This window comes from Heteronotia binoei, chromosome 15 (assembly GCF_032191835.1).
Source record: "Heteronotia binoei isolate CCM8104 ecotype False Entrance Well chromosome 15, APGP_CSIRO_Hbin_v1, whole genome shotgun sequence".
Classification (NCBI taxonomy): Eukaryota; Metazoa; Chordata; class Lepidosauria; order Squamata; family Gekkonidae; genus Heteronotia; species Heteronotia binoei.
Genome location: NC_083237.1, coordinates 5,386,810 through 5,407,125, shown reverse-complemented (window position 1 = coordinate 5,407,125; position 20,316 = coordinate 5,386,810). Strand labels below are relative to the sequence as shown.

Sequence of the window (20,316 nt, the reverse complement as noted above, 5' to 3'; positions counted from 1 at the left end):
TTCTGAATAAAACCTTGCTGGTCTTAAAGGTGCCACTTGACTCCTACTTTGTTCTACTGCTTCAGACCAACACGGCTGCCCCCTGGGTCTTCTTACATTCCTAACTGACATCTACACTTGATTCCATAGACTGCAGAAAAGTATATAAATTGCATGCCGACAACTCTCGGTAATTCTATGCATCCAGTGCGCTCTGCCTTAGGTACTAAGAGCCCCGTGGTGCAGAGTGGTAAAGCTGCAGTACTGTAGTCGGAGTCCCCTGCTCACAACCTGAGTTCGATCCCAGCAGAAGCTGGGTTTTCAGGTAGCCAGCTTGAGGTTGACTCAGCCTTCCATGGTCGGTCAAAGGAGTCCCCAGCTTGCTGGGGGGAAAGCGTAGATGACTGGGGAAGGCAATGGCAAACCACTCCGTAAAATGTCTGCTGTGAAAACATTGTGAAAGCAACATCACCCCAGTCAGAAACGAGAAGTGCTTGCACAGGGGACTACCTTTACCTTTTTACCTTAGGTACTGGGTTTCTCCTTGTACTATATGCTTTTGACTGTGTTTGGAGTTTTCTTCTGCATATCTCTGAAGTTCAATAGTTTTAATGTGGCACAACTGTCAATTTCTCTCCCCCGCTAAAAGATTTTCTCTCTAGCCAGTCTCTAGTCAAATAAAACTGGTGGGCTTAAGAGTACCAGGAAACACTTCTGGGCCCAGGAATTCCACTACGCACTCCACCCCGCATGAAACCATGTTGCATCCTACAGATGTCAGAGAGAACTCTTAAGTAGCTCTCAGGCAATGTCTTTATTTAAGAATTCTCAAGAAAAAAAAAATAACTTATGGTTCCCAACACTAACACACACAGCTTGATCCCTTGGCTCCAGGCGGGTCGCTGGCAGAATTGGCGACAGCTTGCATTCCAAAACAAAACACAACCCTCACGTATTTGCCATCTTGGTTACAAAACTGAGGAAAATAAAATAAAATAAATGGAGGCATTCTGATGTTATCTTTTATGTATTACACAGCAATATCTGGGTGCGGTTTTAGCTTCTGCATAGCCACAACACAGGGCCTGTGTTCGGAAGAGCTCTTCTCCTAGAACCACGTCCATTTGCAGAAGAGATCCACAGGGGCTAACCCCACACAATCCCTCGGTCTTCTGTGTTACCTAACAGCCTCCAGGCTATCAGGATATGCATATGCCAAAAATATGCATGTGCCAAGTTCACAAGTGCATGATCCTTCACCCCAGGGAAAGCATACATATTGCCCACCCCACACTTTCCTAGAGGAACTGGACCCCTTCCTGAGATTCTCTTAGCTAATGCTCCTATCTCCAGCTTCCTCCTGGCAGTGAAAAAACTAAAACACACAACTACAATCTCTCTGTGATATCTCGGGGGTTGGTCTTTACCATTTAGGAGACTGAACCTTAGAATACTTGCTCAAGTTAGACAGAGGGAGAGAGAACGAACTCCTTCCACGTGCAAAGATAGAATGCTTTGGGGGTCATCTCTGTAGGTGGTGGAACATTTTGAGAATGATTCTGCCGCCACCGCAAGTCGAAATGGTGCAGGCCAGAAAGATGAGGAGCTCCTTTATATCTACTTTGGAGCAAAAAGCAGGCGATGCCAAGAGGGGACAAGACTCCTCCGTCTGCCCTACTGTTTTAAATGCTTCTCTGGCTTGCGGGGAAAAGGACTGCACTGGTCTTCTCGAGCAAGACTTAAACGGTGCGCAAACAGTTCACAGGGTCCCAGTGAGACCAATCGGAGCCCAGTTTTCCCCCCCCTTTGGCCAGTCCAAAGCAGAAAGATGACAGCCTGCGGGGCCTTCCTAAACGCCCCCTTTTCATAAGTTGTCATAATCATCATCTTCGTCGTGTTTCCTTTTCAAGGCATTGGAATCGCCGACGGCATTTTGCGAGGACACCATGTTGGTGGTGATGAGGATGTTTTTGGAGCCCATCAGGGACGGGTTGATCAGCACGTTCTGCACTGTTGGCGTTGCAGGAGCAGCTGAGAAGGAATATGGAGGAAAAAGAGTGAACGCTTGTTTCATCTTAAGAACATAAGAGAAGCCATGTTGGATCAGGCCAATGGCCCATCCAGTCAAACACTCTGTGTCACAGAAGAACATAAGAGAAGCCCTGTTGGATCAGGCCAAAGGCCCATCCAGTCCAACACTGTGTAACATAAGAACATAAGAGAAGCCCTGTTGGATCAGGCCAACGGCCCATCCAGTCCAACACTCTGTGTCACATAAGAACATAAGAGAAGCCAGGTTGGATCAGGCCAAAGGCCCATCCAGTCCAACACTCTGTGTCACATAAGAACATAAGAGACGCCATGTTGGATCAGGCCAGTGGCCCATCCAGTCCAACACTCTGAGTCACACAGTGGCCAAAGAAAACAGGTGCCATCAGGAGGTCCACCAGTGGGGCCAGGACACTACAAGCCCTCCCAATGTTATCCCCCCCCAGGCACCCAGAATATAGAGCATCACTGCCGCAGACACAAGAACATAAGAGAAGCCATGTAGGATCAGGCCAGTGGCCCATCCAATCCAACACTCTGTGTCACACAGCGGCCAAAAAACCCAGGTGCCATCAGGAGGTCCATCATGTGGTATCAAAGGGTCCTGAGCAGGGCTGGGTCATGGCCTGGTGGGGAGCACACAAAACAAGAGCCCAAGGAAAAACTGGTAGGATTAGGAAGCGCCTGCGGCTCAGTGGTAGAGACTCTGCTTGGCATGCAGAAGGTCCCAGGTTCAATCCCCAGCATCTCCACTTAAAAGGACTGCACAGCAGGGGATGGGGAAGACCTATACCCCTTGCTGCCAATCAAAGCAGACAAAATTAATCTGGATGGACCAAGGATCTGATTCTGTAGAAGACGGCAGCTTCATGTGTTCACCTACGGCACACGTCTCTCGAAATTCACACTCGCTCTCTGTCATATATGAACATACATATGAAGCTGCCTTATACTGAATCAGACCCTCTTGGGTCCATCAAAGTCAGTCTTGTCTACTCAGACTGGCAGTGGCTCTCCAGGGTCTCAAGCTGAGGTTTTTCACGCCTATTTGCCTGGACCCTTTTTGGAGATGCCGGGGGTTGAACCTGGGACCTTCTGCTTCCCAAGCAGATGCTCTACCACTGAGCCACCGTCCCTCCCCTGACCAGCAGTGGCTCTCCAGGGTCTCAAGGGGAGGTTTTTCACGCCTACTTGCCTGGACCCTTTTTAATTGGAGATGCCGGGGATTGAACCTGGGACCTTCTGCTTACCAGGCAGATGCTTTACCACTGAGAATCCCACCCACTCTCCAAGAGCCACCGTCCCTTCCCTGACCAGCAGTGGCTCTCCAGGGTCTCAAGCTGAGGTTTTTCACACCTATTTCCTGGAACCTTTTTAGATGGAGATGCCGGAGATTGAATCTGGGACCTTCCACTTACCAAGCAGATGCTCTACCACTGAGCCACCGTCCCTCCCCTGACCAGAAGTGGCTCTCCAGAGTCTCAAGCTGAGGTTTTTCATGCCTACTTGCCTGGACCCTTTTTAGTTGGAGATGCCGGGGATTGACCCTGGGAGCTTCTGCTTCCCAAGCAGATGCTCTACCACTGAGCCACCGTCTCTCCTCTGCTCTCCAGGGTCTCAAGCTAAGGTTTTTCACGCCTATTTGCCTGGACCCTTTTTGGAGATGCCGGGGATTGAACCTGGGACCTTCTGCTTCCCAAGCAGTTGCTCTACCATTGAGCCACCGTCCCTCCCTTTGTCACTCAAAGAATACTTCACTTGTGGAATTAGTGTAGCTGCTCAAAAAAAAAGAAAAGAAAAAGGAATCAAATCCATGGAGGATATGAACATCAATGGCTATTAGCTATGCTGCCTAAATGGAGCCTCCATAGTCAGAGACAGTGATTTCCAGCCATAAAAATAATCTTCTGAATCAGGGCTTTTTTGGTAGTAGGAACTGCTTTGCATATCTTGCCTTCTCGTCCCAGCTCAGCTCCCTAGTTTGGGGGAAGCCTGCTGTTTAAAGCTCCTTTTTTTACCTGACTTGACAGATGTTTGGGATGTGGGGATCTGCACGGTGAATCGCTGCCCCGTCAACGACACTGGGGTCCCAACCTTGGCTGAAACAGAAACCGTCTGTGCCGAAGGAGTCCCTGGAATTCACCAAGAAGGAAGAAGAAGATGATATTGGATTTATATCCCGCCCTCCACTCCGAAGAGTCTCAGAGCGGCTCACAATCTCCTTTCCCTTCCCCCCCCCACACAACAGACACCCTGTGAGGTAGATGAAGATATTGGATTTATATCCCCCCCTCCACTCCGAAGAGTCTCAGAGCGGCTCACAATCTCCTTTACCTTCCTCCCCCACAACAGACACCCTGTGAGGTGGATGAAGATATTGGATTTATATCCCGCCCTCCACTCCGAAGAGTCTCAGAGCGGCTCACAATCTCCTTTCCCTTCCTCCCCCACAACAGACACCCTGTGAGGTGGATGAAGATATTGGATTTATATCCCGCCCTCCACTCCGAAGAGTCTCAGAGCGGCTCACAATCTCCTTTCCCTTCCTCCCCCACAACAGACACCCTGTGAGGTGGATGAAGATATTGGATTTATATCCCGCCCTCCACTCCGAAGAGTCTCAGAGCGGCTCACAATCTCCTTTCCCTTCCTCCCCCACAACAGACACCCTGTGAGGTAGATGAAGATATTGGATTTATATCCCACCCTCCACTCCGAAGAGTCTCAGAGCGGCTCACAATCTCCTTTCCCTTCCTCCCCCACAACAGACACCCTGTGAGGTAGATGAAGATATTGGATTTATATCCTGCCCTCCACTCCAAAGAGTCTCAGAGCGGCTCACAATCTCCTTTCCCTCCCTCCCCCACAACAGACACTCTGTGAGGTGGGTGGGGCTGAGAGGGCTCTCCCAGCAGCTGCCCTTTCAAGGACAACCTCTGCCAGAGCTCTGGCTGACCCAAGGCCATTCTAGCAGGTGCAAGTGGAGGAGTGGGGAATCAAACCCAGTTTTCCCAGATAAGAGTCCTCGTGCTTAACTACTACACCAAACTGGAAAATGAAAGGGGAGGAGACCCAACCCTGAGAAGAATTAGGCAACCAAGTGGCCAAAAAATACCAAACCAGAGTGAACAAAATGGTAAAAGATTAAGACTGAAAATTAAAAATTAAAGTATTGACGTACATAATACATGTTTTTACTTATTTTTAGTATCAGCCTTAGTTTATTGTTCCTCTGCCCCCAACCTCTTCCACTGCAATCCTAAACACATTTTCCTGGAAATGAGTCCCATGAAGCAGACTTTGGTGGGATTCTGTGACTGGGTTGATAGAATTTAGAGAAGAGGAGAAATGCTGAGAGTTTAGACACTTCGCTTCTGACAGGCGTAAGCATTCTTAGAATCCAGCAGATGTAAAATTGTATAGACTTTCTAACTGAGAAAAATAAAGTGCGAGAACCTTGTTATTAAAACTGCAAATCGTTCTAAGTATAAAGAGTTCTAAGAGCACAGTGTGAGAGTTTTGTTATCTGTAACTGGAAATTGTTTTGCTTCTTCTACAACCTGCCCGAATATCCTGTTTTTAGATTGCTGAAAAATAAAGCCTTATCAGTTGTGTGTGGAACAGTGACTGTCTCTCATGTAGGAGGCACTGGGAGAAAGTTTTGTTCTGAGAAACAGTAGTAAGGGAAAGCATCTGTGTGACAGTGAGAGAGGGGGTTGTTGTTTATCTCTGGTCTGAGGAAAGGGATGTGGTAGAACTGGAGAAATCCGGTACCAGGAGCTGTAGAAGGAGGAAAAAGGTTGGTATGTGAAAAATAAGATAAGGGAAATGCGGGAGGGGAGAAAAGTACTCACAGCTTGGGGCATGCACGCGCGTTATTACTAGGCAAGATTGTGAGGGGATCGGCCAATTGGAAGGTCCCACAAGGGTTTTAGGCAAAGGTATATAATAGCTGTGCTGCGTCACAGGGGCAGAGTTGACGGGTGGAACTTTCTCTGCCCCGGCTCTCCGTGCTTTGCAAATCACGCTTTTCAATAAACGATCCTTGCTGGACCCAAGGCTGCAAGAGTTGTTCTTGGTTCGAGTCCAGAGACAGACTCTACACGTGTCAACAGAATATAAAAAGCAATTCCCCAGCAGACCTTATTAGGGTTGCGTTGTTAATTATCCACTCTCTGAAGTTCGAACCTTTGGCTTTTTAAGTTTTAAGAAGAACCAGCTGCAATTTTAGGCACAGGGTGAGGGATGGAATCTGATTCAAATAGTCCAGAAGGGCATATCTGTTTAAATTCGAAGCACATCCAAAAATTTTACTTGATCAATTGACCTTATTTCTAGTCTGCCTGTCTGACTGGGCCTCCAGATGGACTACACAGAGCGAGTCCGTAGAATCCAAAGGATGGGACATTCAATGAACAATGAAATAGGATTCCGGTGAGGGTTAGCCAAGCACAGAACGGAGATCCCTCTAGGGCAGGGATGTCAAACATGCGGCCCAGGGGGCGAATCAGGCCCCCAGGGGGCTCCTATCAGGCCCTCGAGCAACTGGCTGCCATCTGCTTCTTTCTCCCTCTCTCTTGCTTCCTTCTGAATCACAGCTTGCTTTGCAAGGCTTGCTCAATCGCATAGGAACTACAGAGGAAAGCCTCAATTTTCTCCATTGGCTGAGGCTCCTCCCTTGGGAAGGAAGGGGGGAGAGAGGCAGAGCTTGCTTTGCCAGGCTCTCTCAATTGCACAGCAGAGCTACTGAGCCAAGCCGCTCTTCCTCTTATTGGCTGAGGCTCCTCCCCCCTCCTGGTCTCCTGGGGAAGGAAGGAAAGAGCCAGAGCTTCCTTTGCCCAGTTCCCTGGTTCCCACTGGAGAGATACAAAGAAAGCACTTTTGAGACCTACAAGCGCGAATGTTTTAAGCACGTTTTAAGGTTCTTTTAAAAAACTATAATTGCGTTTGTCTATGCCCTTTATGAAGGTTATATCTGTTACCTAATCTTAAATTGATACACACACGGCCCTCATAACAAATGAGTTTGACACCCCTGCTCAAGGGAGGGGCTGGCAATATGGTGTGGCAAGAGGCCAAACAGATATATCTATATCAATATAAGGGGGCTAGGGGCTAATAAAACGTAGGAACAATAAGGCAAACAGAAATGCTTTTAGAAAGCCTCTGTGTGCTTCTGTGTGTATAGCAGCTGCTGAAAAGGGGAAACCAGCTGGCAGTTAACTGAACAGTGGATTGTGACATCCTAGCAACCAAGCTGTATTTCTACTGAAGGCCTATGGATTCCCGTTCAATATGCACTTCCCCTTTCCCTCTGCAAAAGCTAGTGTGTGTCTGTGCAAGCATTTCATACGTGTTGGTCAACCACTGCACATGTGGCAGCAAGCAGAAAGGTAACTATTATGATAAGTGTATAAATTAGTAACCAGGCGGTAGGCATAAAGATAGCTATAGTATTGTCTGAAAAAGCAGAAGGCACAGTAGGCCCTGCACTATGAACCACGTGGGCACCAGCAGCATAGCACCTGGGCTTCAGGAAAACCACCAGGAGCGTCAACAGTTTCAGTAGCTGAACTAAAGGCCTAACCACATAACCACACAGGCTGTAGTAACGGTTTACATCAGTGTGCCGAAGTGATCGCCAAGTGTGACAACATGCTAGTATGATTATGTTACATAGGTGGTATTAAGTTGTAACAAGCAGGATGTCAGGTGGGAACCAGTGCCACCAGTGCAGGAGGTGTACAAATGCACTATTGATGTAGACATATGTGTTGAGAAATGGTATAAAAGCGGTGCCTAACTGTAATTGGGGCTCAGACGCTCGGGTCTGAAGCGCGTGTACAGGGCCCATGTACACGTTAAATGAAGAAAGCTGTTTTCCTGACGATGCCTCATGCTGCCTCTGTTATTGATCCGACTGAAATTGGTAATGTATGATTTTTCCTGCTACAATGGGAGCACGTTTGAGAGAAGAGGGCACGGGGAAGAGAGCGCTCCCTTTCCCCACCACCCCTGCTAGGCGCTGAGCTCCCCAGCCAAAACAGTACAAATGAGCCAGCACCACGGAGGGGCACGGAGGAGGGAGAGCGCAAGACAAGAGCGCAACTCTTCCGAACCGCAAAGAAGTACCTAAAGTCGGCGTGCTGGGCCTGCTGGTGACGGCGCCAACGCTCAGCCGTGGCACGGTTATCCTTCCGGCGGAGGAAGACACCTGGAAAAGAAGCAATGCTTAGGACTCACGAGAGCCAATGTGATCCACTGGGCAGAGTATCTGGGAGCCCCAGGTTCGAAGCCCCTGCTCTGGGCCAGCCCCACATTCTCCCTGGTTGACCCTGGGCCACAGGGCCGTAGCCAGGATTTTAAAAGTCAGGGGGCTTTTTAAAAAGTTGGGGGACACCCTTTCTCATCCACTGCGGGAGCTGCCACTTCTCAGAAGCTTTCTGGGGTAGGGGCAAAAGCTGGAGGCACCGGAAGATGCTAAGTCAAGGGAGCCAACCTTAAAACTTCGGCGTCAAGAAGAGACTGCACCTTGCGTGCAAGCAGGGGGGCTCCTTCCATCTCTCTCTCTCTCTGTCCCCTTTTTAGCCAGTAGCACCATCCATCCCCCTCTCCCCGGCCCATTCCATACAGCTTCTTCTACCTCCCACTCCTCCGCCTCCCTCCTTTCCACCTGCAGCTTTTGCTGCTTCATTGCACGGTGCCCTGTTCTGCTCTCCCTGCTGCGGCTGTCACTCATGACAAAAACAATAGCTGCACCCTGCTTGGGAGTCAGGGGGGCCAACCTGGAAGCCAGGGGGGCAGTGCCCCCACAGCCCCCCCCCCCTGTGGCTACAGACCTGCTGGGCCAGCCCCACATTCTCGTAAGAACATAAGAGAAGCCATGTTGGATCAGGCCAGTGGCCCATCCAGTCCAACACTCTGTCACATAAGAACATAAGAGAAGCCATGTTGGATCAGGCCAGTGGCCCATCCAGTCCAACACTCTGTGTCACATAAGAGAAGCCATGTTGGATCAGACCAATGGCCCATCCAGTCCAACACTCTGTGTCACATAAGAGAAGCCATGTTGGATCAGACCAATGGCCCATCCAGTCCAACACTCTGCGTCACATAAGAGAAGCCATGTTGGATCAGACCAATGGCCCATCCAGTCCAACACTCTGGGTCACATAAAGACGTAAGAGAATACACACACACACACACACTGTGGCTAATAGCCACTGATGGACCTCCGCTTCATATTTTTATCTAATTCCCTCTTGAAGCTGTCTATGCTTGTAGCCGCCACCACCTCCTGTGGCAGAGAATTCCACATGTTAATCACCCTTTGGGTGAAGAAGGACTTCCTTTTATCCGTTCTAACCCGACTGCTCAGCAATTTCATGGAGAGTCCATGAGTTCTTGTATTGTGAGAAAGGGAGAGAAGGACTTCTTTCTCTACTTTCTCCATCCCATGCATAATCTTGTAAACCTCTATCATGTCACCCCGCAGTCGACGTTTCTCCAAGTTAAAGAGCCCCATGTGTTTTAATCTTTCTTCCTAGGGAAAGTGTTCCAAACCTTTAATCATTCTAGTTGCCCTTTTCTGCACTTTTTCCAGTCATGTAACATCCTTTTTGAGGTGCGGTGACCAGAATTGCACACAGTACTCCAAATGAGACCGCACCATCGATTTATACAGGGGCATTATGATACTGGCTGATTTGTTTTCAATTCTCTTCCTAATAATTCCCAGCATGGCGTTGGCCTTTTTTATTGCAAATGCACACTGTCTTGACATTTTTAGTGAGTTATCTACCACGACCCCAAGATCTCTCTCTTGGTCAGTCTCTGCCAGTTCAGTCTCAGCCTCATGTACCTCAGAAACGCCTTCTCCAAGCTGGCCGAAAGGGCAGAGAGAGGTTCGAGACCACGCAATATGTGTGAAAGAGCCACATGTGGCTCCCGAGCCATTCTCACAAACACCTCCCCCCCATCTATTTGCCTCCCTCCCTGCCTGCCTCTCTTCCTTCTGGCTCTCAAAAATCTGACATTTATTCGACATGGCCCTTACGTTAAGCGAGTTTGGCCACTGCTGAAAAAGACATGTGCTTCTGCTAATTACCGGGAAGGTTGAAGATTTCTGCAGAGGCAGAAAACGACAAACCGCCACGGAACATCTCTTGCTTCGAGAACCCCATGAGGGAGTCACCCTCGATGGACGTGACGGCGCTTTGCGCGCAGTGGCTTGGCACTAAAGCTCAGCTCGGCATGACCATGATACAGGGCCTCAGACTCAGGACACGCACACCAACATGCTTCTCCGAAAAAAGGGTCAGATCATCTTCAATGTGGGTCAGCCAATCAGATAGATAAGATTCATGCAGCGTGTGTGCAATGAGACTATTAGGCCCACTTCTGAAACGAAGATGCAGCCAAAATTTGAAAGTGGAGATCCATGCTTTTGTGACTAAGCGTCTCTGGTCTGTCTCAAGGCATATCATGGAATCATAGAATCCTAGAGTTGGAAGGGACCTCCAGGGTCATCTAGTCCAACCCTCTGCACAATGCAGGAAACTCACAAACACTGTCCCCAAAATTCACAGGATCCTCATTGCTGTCAGATGGCCATCTAGCCTCTGTTTAAAAACCTCCAAGGAAGGAGAGCCCACCACCTCCCAAGGATGAAGCCTGTTCCACTGAGGAACCACTCTCGCGGTCAGGAAGTTAATAATAGAATCCTAGAGTTGGAAGGGACCTCCAGGGTCATCTAGTCCAAACCCCTGCACAATGCACAAAACTCACAAACACCTCCCCCTAAATTCACAGGATCTTCATTGCTGTCAGATGGCCATCTAGCCTCTGTTTAAAAATCTCCAAGGAAGGAGAGCCCACCACCTCCCAAGGAGGAAGCCTGTTCCACTGAGGAACCGATCTAACAGTCAGGAAGTTCTTCCTAATGTTGAACCGGAAAAGCTTTTGATTTCATTTCAACCCACTGGTTCTGGTCCTGCGTTCTGGGGCCACAGAAAATAATTCCACACCATCCTCTCTATAGGACAGCCCTTCAAGTACTTATGGCCGCATAAGGTACACAAGCTGGAAGCCTAAAATTTTCCTAAGAAATTTACATCGGACTCTTTCGACTGTTTCATTACAGGCAGAAATCTTCCAAGATAGTCGTCACGTATCCTTTCAGGAAACAAACAATCCATAAATGTCAAGATGGCTTCTTGCAGCCAGAAGACAAAAAGGCTCCCACCTTTTTCTGCAAAGACTTCAGCTTGTAGTTGGGGGCCGTCAGACAATATCGGTCGGGCGGCAGTCGCGGGCCTGAGTAAGGCTTGATCAGCGCCAAGGGCATCTGGTTCTTCTGCCGGGCGATATCGAGCAGGAACTGGGGAAAGGCACAGGGCATTAATTCCAACTCCCTGCTCTCCCATGCTTCAAATTGCACCCTTCCAAAGCCTGGACACTCGAGCTTTTGCGCAGCCTTCCCCACTCACTGCCCCCAGCTCTTCTCAGCCCCCCGCCACACTACTGACAATAAGACTGTAGGCTCCTTGGAGCAGGGACCTTCTCCTTTGTTTACGTTGCCCTGTACTGTAGGTCCCCAAGTCTCTTTGAACATGTACAAAAGCACAAAATGGCTGCCAAGAGGTGGAGCTGACCATAAAATGGCTGCCACGGGAGAGGAAGGTGCATGCACAGAGGAAGTCCCAGTGCAGGGAAGAACATAAGAGAAGCCATGTTGGATCAGGCCAAAGGCCCCTCCAGTCCAACACTCTGTGTCACATAAGAACATAAGAGAAGCCCTGTTGGATCAGGTCAATGGCCCATCCAGTCCAACACTCTGTGTCATATAAGAACATGAGAGAAGCCATTTTGGATCAGGCCAATGGCCCATCCAGTCCAACACTCTGTGTCACATAAGAACAGAAGAGAAGCCCTGTTGGATCAGGCCCATGGCCCATCCAGTCCAACACTCTGTGTCACATAAGAACAGAAGAGAAGCAATGTTGGATTAGGCCAATGGCCCATCCAGTCCAACACTCTGTGTCACATAAGAGAAGCCCCGTTGGATCAGGCCAGTGGCCCCTCCAGTCCAACACTCTGTGTCACATAAGAGAAGCCCCGTTGGATCAGGCCAGTGGCCCCTCCAGTCCAACACTCTGTGTCACATAAGAACATAAGAGAAGCCATCTTGGATCAGGCCAATGTGTATATATATATATATATATATATATATATATATATATATACACACACACACACACACACACACACACACACACACACACACACTGTGGCTAATAGCCACTGATGGACCTCTGCTCCATATTTTTTCCAATCCCCTCTTGAAGCTGGCTATGCTTGTAGCCGCCACCACCTCCTGTTCCACATGTTAATCACCCTTTGGGTGAAGAAGTACTTCCTTCTATCCGTTCTAACCCAACTGCTCAGCAATTTCATTGAATGCCCACGAGTTCTTGTATTGTGAAAAATGGAGAAAAGGACTTCTTTCTCTACTTTCTCCATCCCATGCAGAATCTTGTAGAAGAAGAGGGACAATTGAAAAATACTTGAAATTGAGAATTCCTACGAAAGACAATAATTTTGTAGAAAAATGGTTCCCCTTTTTCCAGTACATTAACACCAGTAAGGAATTTAAATTGTCTATCCCTAAAAAATATCTCAATTTTCCGTTTTACTGATATTGTCTTCTATGACTTTGATAACGTGTTTTATTTCTGTGTATGGTAAACAACGATAACGTTAAGATACGATGGTAGTGCTCTGTGAGTTAGTTTGTATTTTATTTATTTTCTTACAAAAAATGTTTAACACTGCAACAAACAGCTGTGAAGAAAACAGTTGTTGTAATTGTGCCGTGTATTTTTGAAAAATTAATTAAAATGTTATGTTTAAAAAAAAGAAAGAAAAATACACAGGGAAAGTGAAGGGACAGAGTGTAAAACAAACACTGCTGCCACTGGAGCAATGTTATATTAATCCGCACTGCTGATTCAGAGGCCAATCAGAAGCCCCAATCATGGGGAGGGACCGTGGCTCAGTGGTAGAGCATCTGCTTGTGAAGCAGAAGGTCCCAGGTTCAATCCCTGGCATTTCCAACTAAAAGGATCCAGGCAAAAAGGCGTGAAAAACCTCAGCTTGAGACCCTGGAGATCCGCTGCCAGTCTGAGTAGACAGTACTGACTTTGATGGACCGAGGGTCTGATTCAGTAGAAGGCAGCTTCATATGTTCATATGTTCAAGAGCCCCTCCCACATCCTAAAAAACTAGTGGTCGCCGGGAAAGGTATTGGTGGCGTCACTGTGCCCACGGGTATCATGCCAAAGATCCCTATACTGAGCCATGCGCTACATTCAGCAAGGGCACTGTATAAACAAGTAAGAACATTTCTTAGGCATACATCTCTGGGTGGGGGAGAGGTGAACGACTGGTCCGTCCGGCACTGGATAGCCAACCTCACGTCGTCTGCATCGACACTCGACTTCTTTGCGTGGCTGGAATAAATTTTGGCATCTTCCAAGATAGTCGTCACGTATCCTTCCAGAAGAGAAAAATCAGAAATGTCAAGATGGCTGCGTGGCTTCTTGCAGCCGGAAAACAAAGACAGTGCCATACAGCAGTTAGGTTCAGCAGCTTGAAGAATAAAGTTAAAGTTGCTTTCTCTCCACCTCTCCATCTTCCCTTCCTGTCTTGGGGCTCTCAAATATCTGATGTTTATTTTATGTGTCAACTTTGGCCACCCCTGCTCCAAAAGCATCCGCTTTCTCCAGGGGGATTGATCTCTGTAGCCTAGAGATGAATTGTTAACTCTGGAGAGTCCCCAGTTCCTACCTGGAGGTTGGCATCCTTATAACTGGAGCTGGGATCTTCTTGCAGATTACTGACACTGAATACTGTCGGAACTCTCTGTCTGGGGCAGTGATGCTCTGTATTCTTGGTGTTTTGTGGGGGGGCACAGTGTGAGGACTTCTAGTGTCCTGGCCTCATTAGTGGACTTTCTGATATCACTGTATGACACAGAGTGTTGGACTGGATGAGCCACTGGCCTGTTCCAACATGGCTTCTCTTATGTTCCTTTGTGACGAGTGTTGGACTGGATGGGCCACTGGCCTGATCCAACAGGGCTTCTCTTATGTTCTTATGTGACACAGAGTGTTGGACTGGATGGGCCACTGGCCTGATCCAACAGGGCTTCTCTTATGTTCTTACGTGACACAGAGTGTTGGACTGGATGGGCCACTGGCCTGATCCAACATGGCTTCTCTTATGTTCTTACGTGACACAGAGTGTTGGACTGGATGGGCCACTGGCCTGATCCAACATGGCTTCTCTTATGTGACACAGAGTGTTGGACTGGATGAGTCTTTGGCTTGATCCAACATGGCTTCTCTTATTTTCTTATACAGGGGTGGCCAAACTTGCTTAACATAAGAGGCACATAGAATAAATGTCAGATGTCTGAGAGCCGCAAGTCATGAACATCAGATGTTTGGGGAAAGGGAGGGAGAGGTAGGCAGGGAGGAGGTAGGGAGAGGTGGAAAGAAAGCAACGTTAACTTTAAATGCATTCTCCAAGCTGCCAGCCAACAGGGCAGGGAGGGGTTCAAGAGCCATGCAACATGTGTGAAGCAGCCACATGTGGCTCCCGAGCCATAGTCTGGCCATCTTATGACGCTACCCAGTGAGATATTTCTGGGTTGGGAAGAGACATAGCGAAAGTAGAAAATGTAAAGGCAAAGGGTGCATAAGAATTAGATACACTGAGATAAAACACAAGGCAAGGAAGACTTACGGTATGCAAACTCCAGCATCTGATTTATAACCCGTGGTTCATACTCAGTAATCCCCATGTCTTTCAAGATCTGGGCCATCACCTGTCGAGTGCAACAAAAGAAAACAAAATGCTTTAAACTTCCACTCTGAGGGCAGCCCCAGAGAAATGTAGCACCGTCTTTTATCCACACACTAGAATGTGGTTGCAGTTCAGTGGCACCTTTAACACCAAGAAAGTCGAAGTCCGGCTATAAGTTTTCGCGGTTTTTGCTCCCAGCAGGACCATACAGATTTAGCCCTTCAGGTCCTGACAATTATGACTTTCACAGTGGCTTACTTGAGAAGAGGACATCTTCCAATAAGGCATTTCTTTATCAAAAAGTTAAAAAAATACTGAAAACACTCTTGTAAAATAATGCTTGTTTAATCTCTCACAGGCTGACCTTTCCTGGAATAATAATGCACACGCGCACACGCACACACACCCCCCGCACAAAAAAACCCAACCAGAAGACAGGGTTGGGGAGCAATCCCATTTGAAGAAGACCGCAGATTTATACCCCACCCTTCTCTCTGATCAGAGACTCAGAGTGGCTTACAATCTCCTATATCTTCTCCCCCCACAACAGACACCTTGTGAGATGGGTGGGGCTGAGAGGGCTCTCACAGCAGCAGCCCTTTCAAGGACAACTCCTACGAGAGCTATGGCTGACCCAAGGCCATTCCAGCAGCTGCAAATGGAGGAGTGGGGAATCAAACCCGGTTCTCCCAGATAAGAAGACTGCAGATTTATACCCCGCTCTTCTCTCTGAATCAGAGACTCAGAGTGGCTTACAATCTCCTTTATCTTCTTCCCCCACAACAGACACCCTGTGAGATGGATGGGGCTGAGAGGGCTCTCACAGCAGCTGCCCTTTCAAGGACAACTCCTACGAGAGCTATGTCTGACCCAAGGCCATTCCAGCAGCTGCAAGTGGAGGAGTGGGGAATCAAACCTGGTTCTCTCAGATAAGAGTCTGTGCATTTAACCTCTACACCAAACTGGGTCTCAGGGACCTGGTATGTTATAGTGGTTAGAGTGTCAGACTTGGATCTGAGAAACCCAGGATTGAATCCCCACTCTCCCATGGATGCTTGCCAGGTGACCTTGGGTTAGTCACGCACTCTCGGCGGAGCTGACCTCACGAGGTTGTTGTGAAGAATAATGGTGGAGTAGAGAATGATGTAAGATGACTTGAGTCTCCATCAGGCAGGAAAAATTGGATCTCAATAAAGTTAAATGAATCCAGGTTTTACAGCTGGCAAACACAAGGGAACAGCAGTGAGGTTGCCTGAGGAGCATTTCGTATTGGCTGCGGCACATGTGTGAAGTTGAAAATATCCAATTCACCCCTGGCTCCACATAACAGTTTTTCTGCAATCAGAATTAAACTAGATGGTCTGCGCTGCAATCTTTGTAATATTTGCTGGTGTTTCTAACTTAGGGTCTTTCAAGGACTGGACTCTTAGCAGAACAAAGTTTGAATTTGGGGCACCTTTAAGACCAACGAAGTTTCAGTCTGGGTATAAATTTTCATGTGCAGGCTCTCTTAACCACTACACCAAACTGGAGAAGTGGTTAAGTGTGCGGACTCTTATCTGGAAGAACCAGGTTTGATTCCCCACTCCTCCACTTGCACCTGCTGGAATGGCCTTGGGTTAGCCATAGCTCTGGCAGAGGTTGTCCTTAAATGGGCAGCTGCTGTGAGAGCCCTCTCAGCCCCACCTACCTCACAGGGTGTCTATTGTGGGGGAGGAAGGGAAAGGAGATTGTGAGCCACTCTGAGACTCTGTCCTTGGAAAGGCAGCTGCTGTGAGAGCCCTCTCAGTCCCACCCACCTCACAGGGTGTCTGTTGTGGGGGAGGAAGGGAAAGGAGATTGTGAGCTGCTCTGAGACTCTGTCCTTGGAAGGGCAGCTGCTGGGAGAGCCCTCTCAGCCCCACCCACTTCACAGGGTGTCTGTTGTGGGGGGTGGGGAGGGAAAGGAGATTGTGAGCCGCTCTGAGACTCTTCAGAGTGGAGGGCGGGATATAAATGCAATATCTTCATCTACCTCACAGGGTGTCTGTTTTGGGGGAGGAAGGGAAAGGAGATTGTGAGCCGCTCTGAGACTCTTCAGAGTGGAGGGCGGGATATAAATCCAATATCTTGATCTACCTCACAGGGTGTCTGTTGTGGGGGAGGAAGGGAAAGGAGATGGTGAGCCGCTCTGAGACTCTTCGGAGTGGAGGGCAGGATATAAATCCAATATCTTCATCTACCTCACAGGGTGTCTGTTGTGGGGGAGAGGAAGGTAAAGGAGATTGTGAGCCGCTCTGAGACTCTGTCCTTGAAAGGGCAGCTGCTGTGAGAGCCCTCTCAGCTCCACCCACTTCACAGGGTGTCTGTTGTGGGAGAGGAAGGGAAAGGAGATTGTGAGCCGCTCTGAGACTCTTCAGAGTGGAGGGCGGGATATAAATCCAATATCTTCATCTACCTCACAGGGTGTCTGTTGTGGGAAGGAGGAAGGGAAAGGAGATTGTGAGCCGCTCTGAGACTCTTCGGAGTGGAGGGCAGGATATAAATCCAATATCTTCATCTACCTCACAGGGTGTCTGTTGTGGGAAGGAGGAAGGGAAAGGAGATTGTGAGCCGCTCTGAGACTCTTCGGAGTGGAGGGCGGGATATAAATCCAATATCTTCATCTACCTCACAGGGTGTCTGTTGTGGGAAGGAGGAAGGGAAAGGAGATTGTGAGCCGCTCTGAGACTCTTCGGAGTGGAGGGCAGGATATAAATCCAATATCTTCATCTACCTCACAGGGTGTTTGTTGTGGGAAGGAGGAAGGGAAAGGAGATTGTGAGCCGCTCTGAGACTCTTCGGAGTGGAGGGCAGGATATAAATCCAATATCTTCATCTACCTCACAGGGTGTCTGTTGTGGGGGGGAGGAAGGGAAAGGAGATTGTGAGCCGCTCTGAGACTCTGTCCTTGAAAGGGCAGCTGCTGTGAGAGCCCTCTCAGCTCCACCCACTTCACAGGGTGTCTGTTGTGGGAGAGGAAGGGAAAGGAGATTGTGAGCCGCTCTGAGACTCTTCAGAGTGGAGGGCGGGATATAAATCCAATATCTTCATCTACCTCACAGGGTGTCTGTTGTGGGAAGGAGGAAGGGAAAGGAGATTGTGAGCCGCTCTGAGACTCTTCGGAGTGGAGGGCAGGATATAAATCCAATATCTTCATCTACCTCACAGGGTGTCTGTTGTGGGAAGGAGGAAGGGAAAGGAGATTGTGAGCCGCTCTGAGACTCTTCGGAGTGGAGGGCGGGATATAAATCCAATATCTTCATCTACCTCACAGGGTGTCTGTTGTGGGAAGGAGGAAGGGAAAGGAGATTGTGAGCCGCTCTGAGACTCTTCGGAGTGGAGGGCAGGATATAAATCCAATATCTTCATCTACCTCACAGGGTGTCTGTTGTGGGAAGGAGGAAGGGAAAGGAGATTGTGAGCCGCTCTGAGACTCTTCGGAGTGGAGGGCAGGATATAAATCCAATATCTTCATCTACCTCACAGGGTGTCTGTTGTGGGGGGGAGGAAGGGAAAGGAGATGGTGAGCCGCTCTGAGACTCTTCGGAGTGGAGGGCGGGATATAAATCCAATATCTTCATCTACCTCACAGGGTGTCTGTTGTGGGAAGGAGGAAGGGAAAGGAGATTGTGAGCCGCTCTGAGACTCTTCGGAGTGGAGGGCAGGATATAAATCCAATATCTTCATCTACCTCACATGGTGTCTGTTGTGGGGGGTGGGGAAGGGAAAGGAGATTGTGAGCCGCTCTGAGACTCTTCGGAGTGGAGGGCGGGATATAAATCCAATATCTTCATCTACCTCACAGGGTGTCTGTTGTGGGGGGGGGGAAGATAAAGGAGACTGTGAGCCGCTCTGAGACTCTTCGGAGTGCAGGGCAGGATATAAATCTAATATCTTCATCTTCCTCACAGGGTGTCTGTTGTGGGGGAGGAAGGGAAAGGAGATTGTGAGCCGCTCTGAGGCTCTTCGGAGTGGAGGGCGGGATATAAATCCAATATCTTCATCTACCTCACAGGGTGTGTCTGTTGTGGGGGAGGAAGGGAAAGGAGATTGTGAGCCGCTCTGAGGCTCTTCGGAGTGGAGGGCGGGATATAAATCCAATATCTTCATCTACCTCACAGGGTGTCTGTTGTGGGGGAGGAAGGGAAAGGAGATTGTGAGCCGCTCTGAGCCTCTTCGGAGTGGAGGGCGGGATATAAATCCAATATCTTCATCTACCTCACAGGGTGTGTCTGTTGTGGGGGAGGAAGGGAAAGGAGATTGTGAGCCGCTCTGAGACTCTTCAGAGTGGAGGGCGGGATATAAATGCAATATCTTCATCTACCTCACAGGGTGTCTGTTGTGGGGGGGGGGAAGGGAAAGGAGATTGTGAGCCGCTCCGAGACTCTTTGAAGTGGAGGGCGGGATATAAAGCCAATATCTTCTTCTTTGTCAGATACCTGCGTGCATGCACAGGAAAAACTTCTACCCAGAATAAAACCGTTGGTCTTAAAGGTGCCCCTGGACTCAAACTTTATTCTGCTGCTTCAGAGCAACACCGCTCCCATCTCAGTCTGATTTCTTACAATTTCTTGCAGCAGCTAAAGACACACACACAAAAACCGCCCAAAGGTGGCAACCCTGGGAAGCCCGCCAAACGTTTGCAAAAAATCTCGCGCCTTTTCCCTTGGCCAGCCCGATTTCTGTGCAAGCTTTTGTATTGCACAAAGCTCTGCATCCCTGATTGCACATTGCTGGAATAATCTAAGGGGAACCTTCCCTTCCCTTAATGCTCCCTCCCTCCCTCATCCACCCACCTGGGCATCTTTAGGGGCGCTTTTGGGGGACGCCATCTTGCCCGCCTCCATCGCCGCCATGGCTAAAGAAAAGGGAAAGGCGGCCTCTGCAGCTCCACTGGGCATGCGCGTCCTCCTTGCCCGGGGGGGGGGGGAAATGTTTCGCATGCGCAGCGAGGAAAGTGAAGCCGCACGCCCGTGCCTTTCCTTTTGCATTCCCTCTGCTGCCTCCGCGAAGCGGAAAGGCGCTTTGGGGTGGCGATAGGGGACAGGGGATCCACCGGGTTGGAGGTCATCAGAAAGGGGGGGGGGAGTGAGAGAGGGAAGGGAAATGTCTGCTGGGCACTCCATTATTCCCTATGGAGACCGATTCCCAATGGAGAATTGAACTGTGAGTATCTGGAGCTTTGCGGGAGAGGCTGTTATTTGAGGTAGAGGCACCAAATTTTCAGCATAGCATCCCGTGCCTCTCCTCAAAAGACCCTCCAAGTTTCAAAAAGATTGGATCAGGGGGTCCAGTTCTGCGAGCCCCCAAAGAAGGTGCCCCTAGCCTTCATCATTTACAGTGGAGGGAAGACATTTAAAAGGCGTGCTGGTCGTTTTAAAGGTGATGGCCAGAACTCCC

The 20,316-nt window shown here is 49.0% G+C and overlaps 1 protein-coding gene and 1 non-coding gene across 2 annotated transcripts; one reads left to right on the top strand and one right to left on the bottom strand.

Moving 5' to 3' along the window:
• Nucleotides 1-774: 774 nt before the first annotated feature.
• LOC132584297 (transcription initiation factor TFIID subunit 9-like) lies at nucleotides 775-19,863 on the bottom strand. The gene is made up of 7 exons (XM_060256147.1): nucleotides 19,713-19,863; nucleotides 14,836-14,917; nucleotides 13,445-13,581; nucleotides 11,273-11,407; nucleotides 8,161-8,242; nucleotides 4,047-4,160; nucleotides 775-2,010 (listed from the first exon to the last, which is right to left on the bottom strand). Exons 1-7 carry the CDS (start codon nucleotides 19,857-19,859, stop codon nucleotides 1,844-1,846), a joined length of 864 nt encoding a protein of 287 aa, XP_060112130.1. The 5' UTR covers nucleotides 19,860-19,863; the 3' UTR covers nucleotides 775-1,843.
• On the top strand, nucleotides 13,071-13,142 carry TRNAH-GUG (transfer RNA histidin (anticodon GUG)). The gene has a single exon. It is a non-coding gene; the product is annotated as a tRNA-His (tRNA).
• Nucleotides 19,864-20,316: the final 453 nt, after the last annotated feature.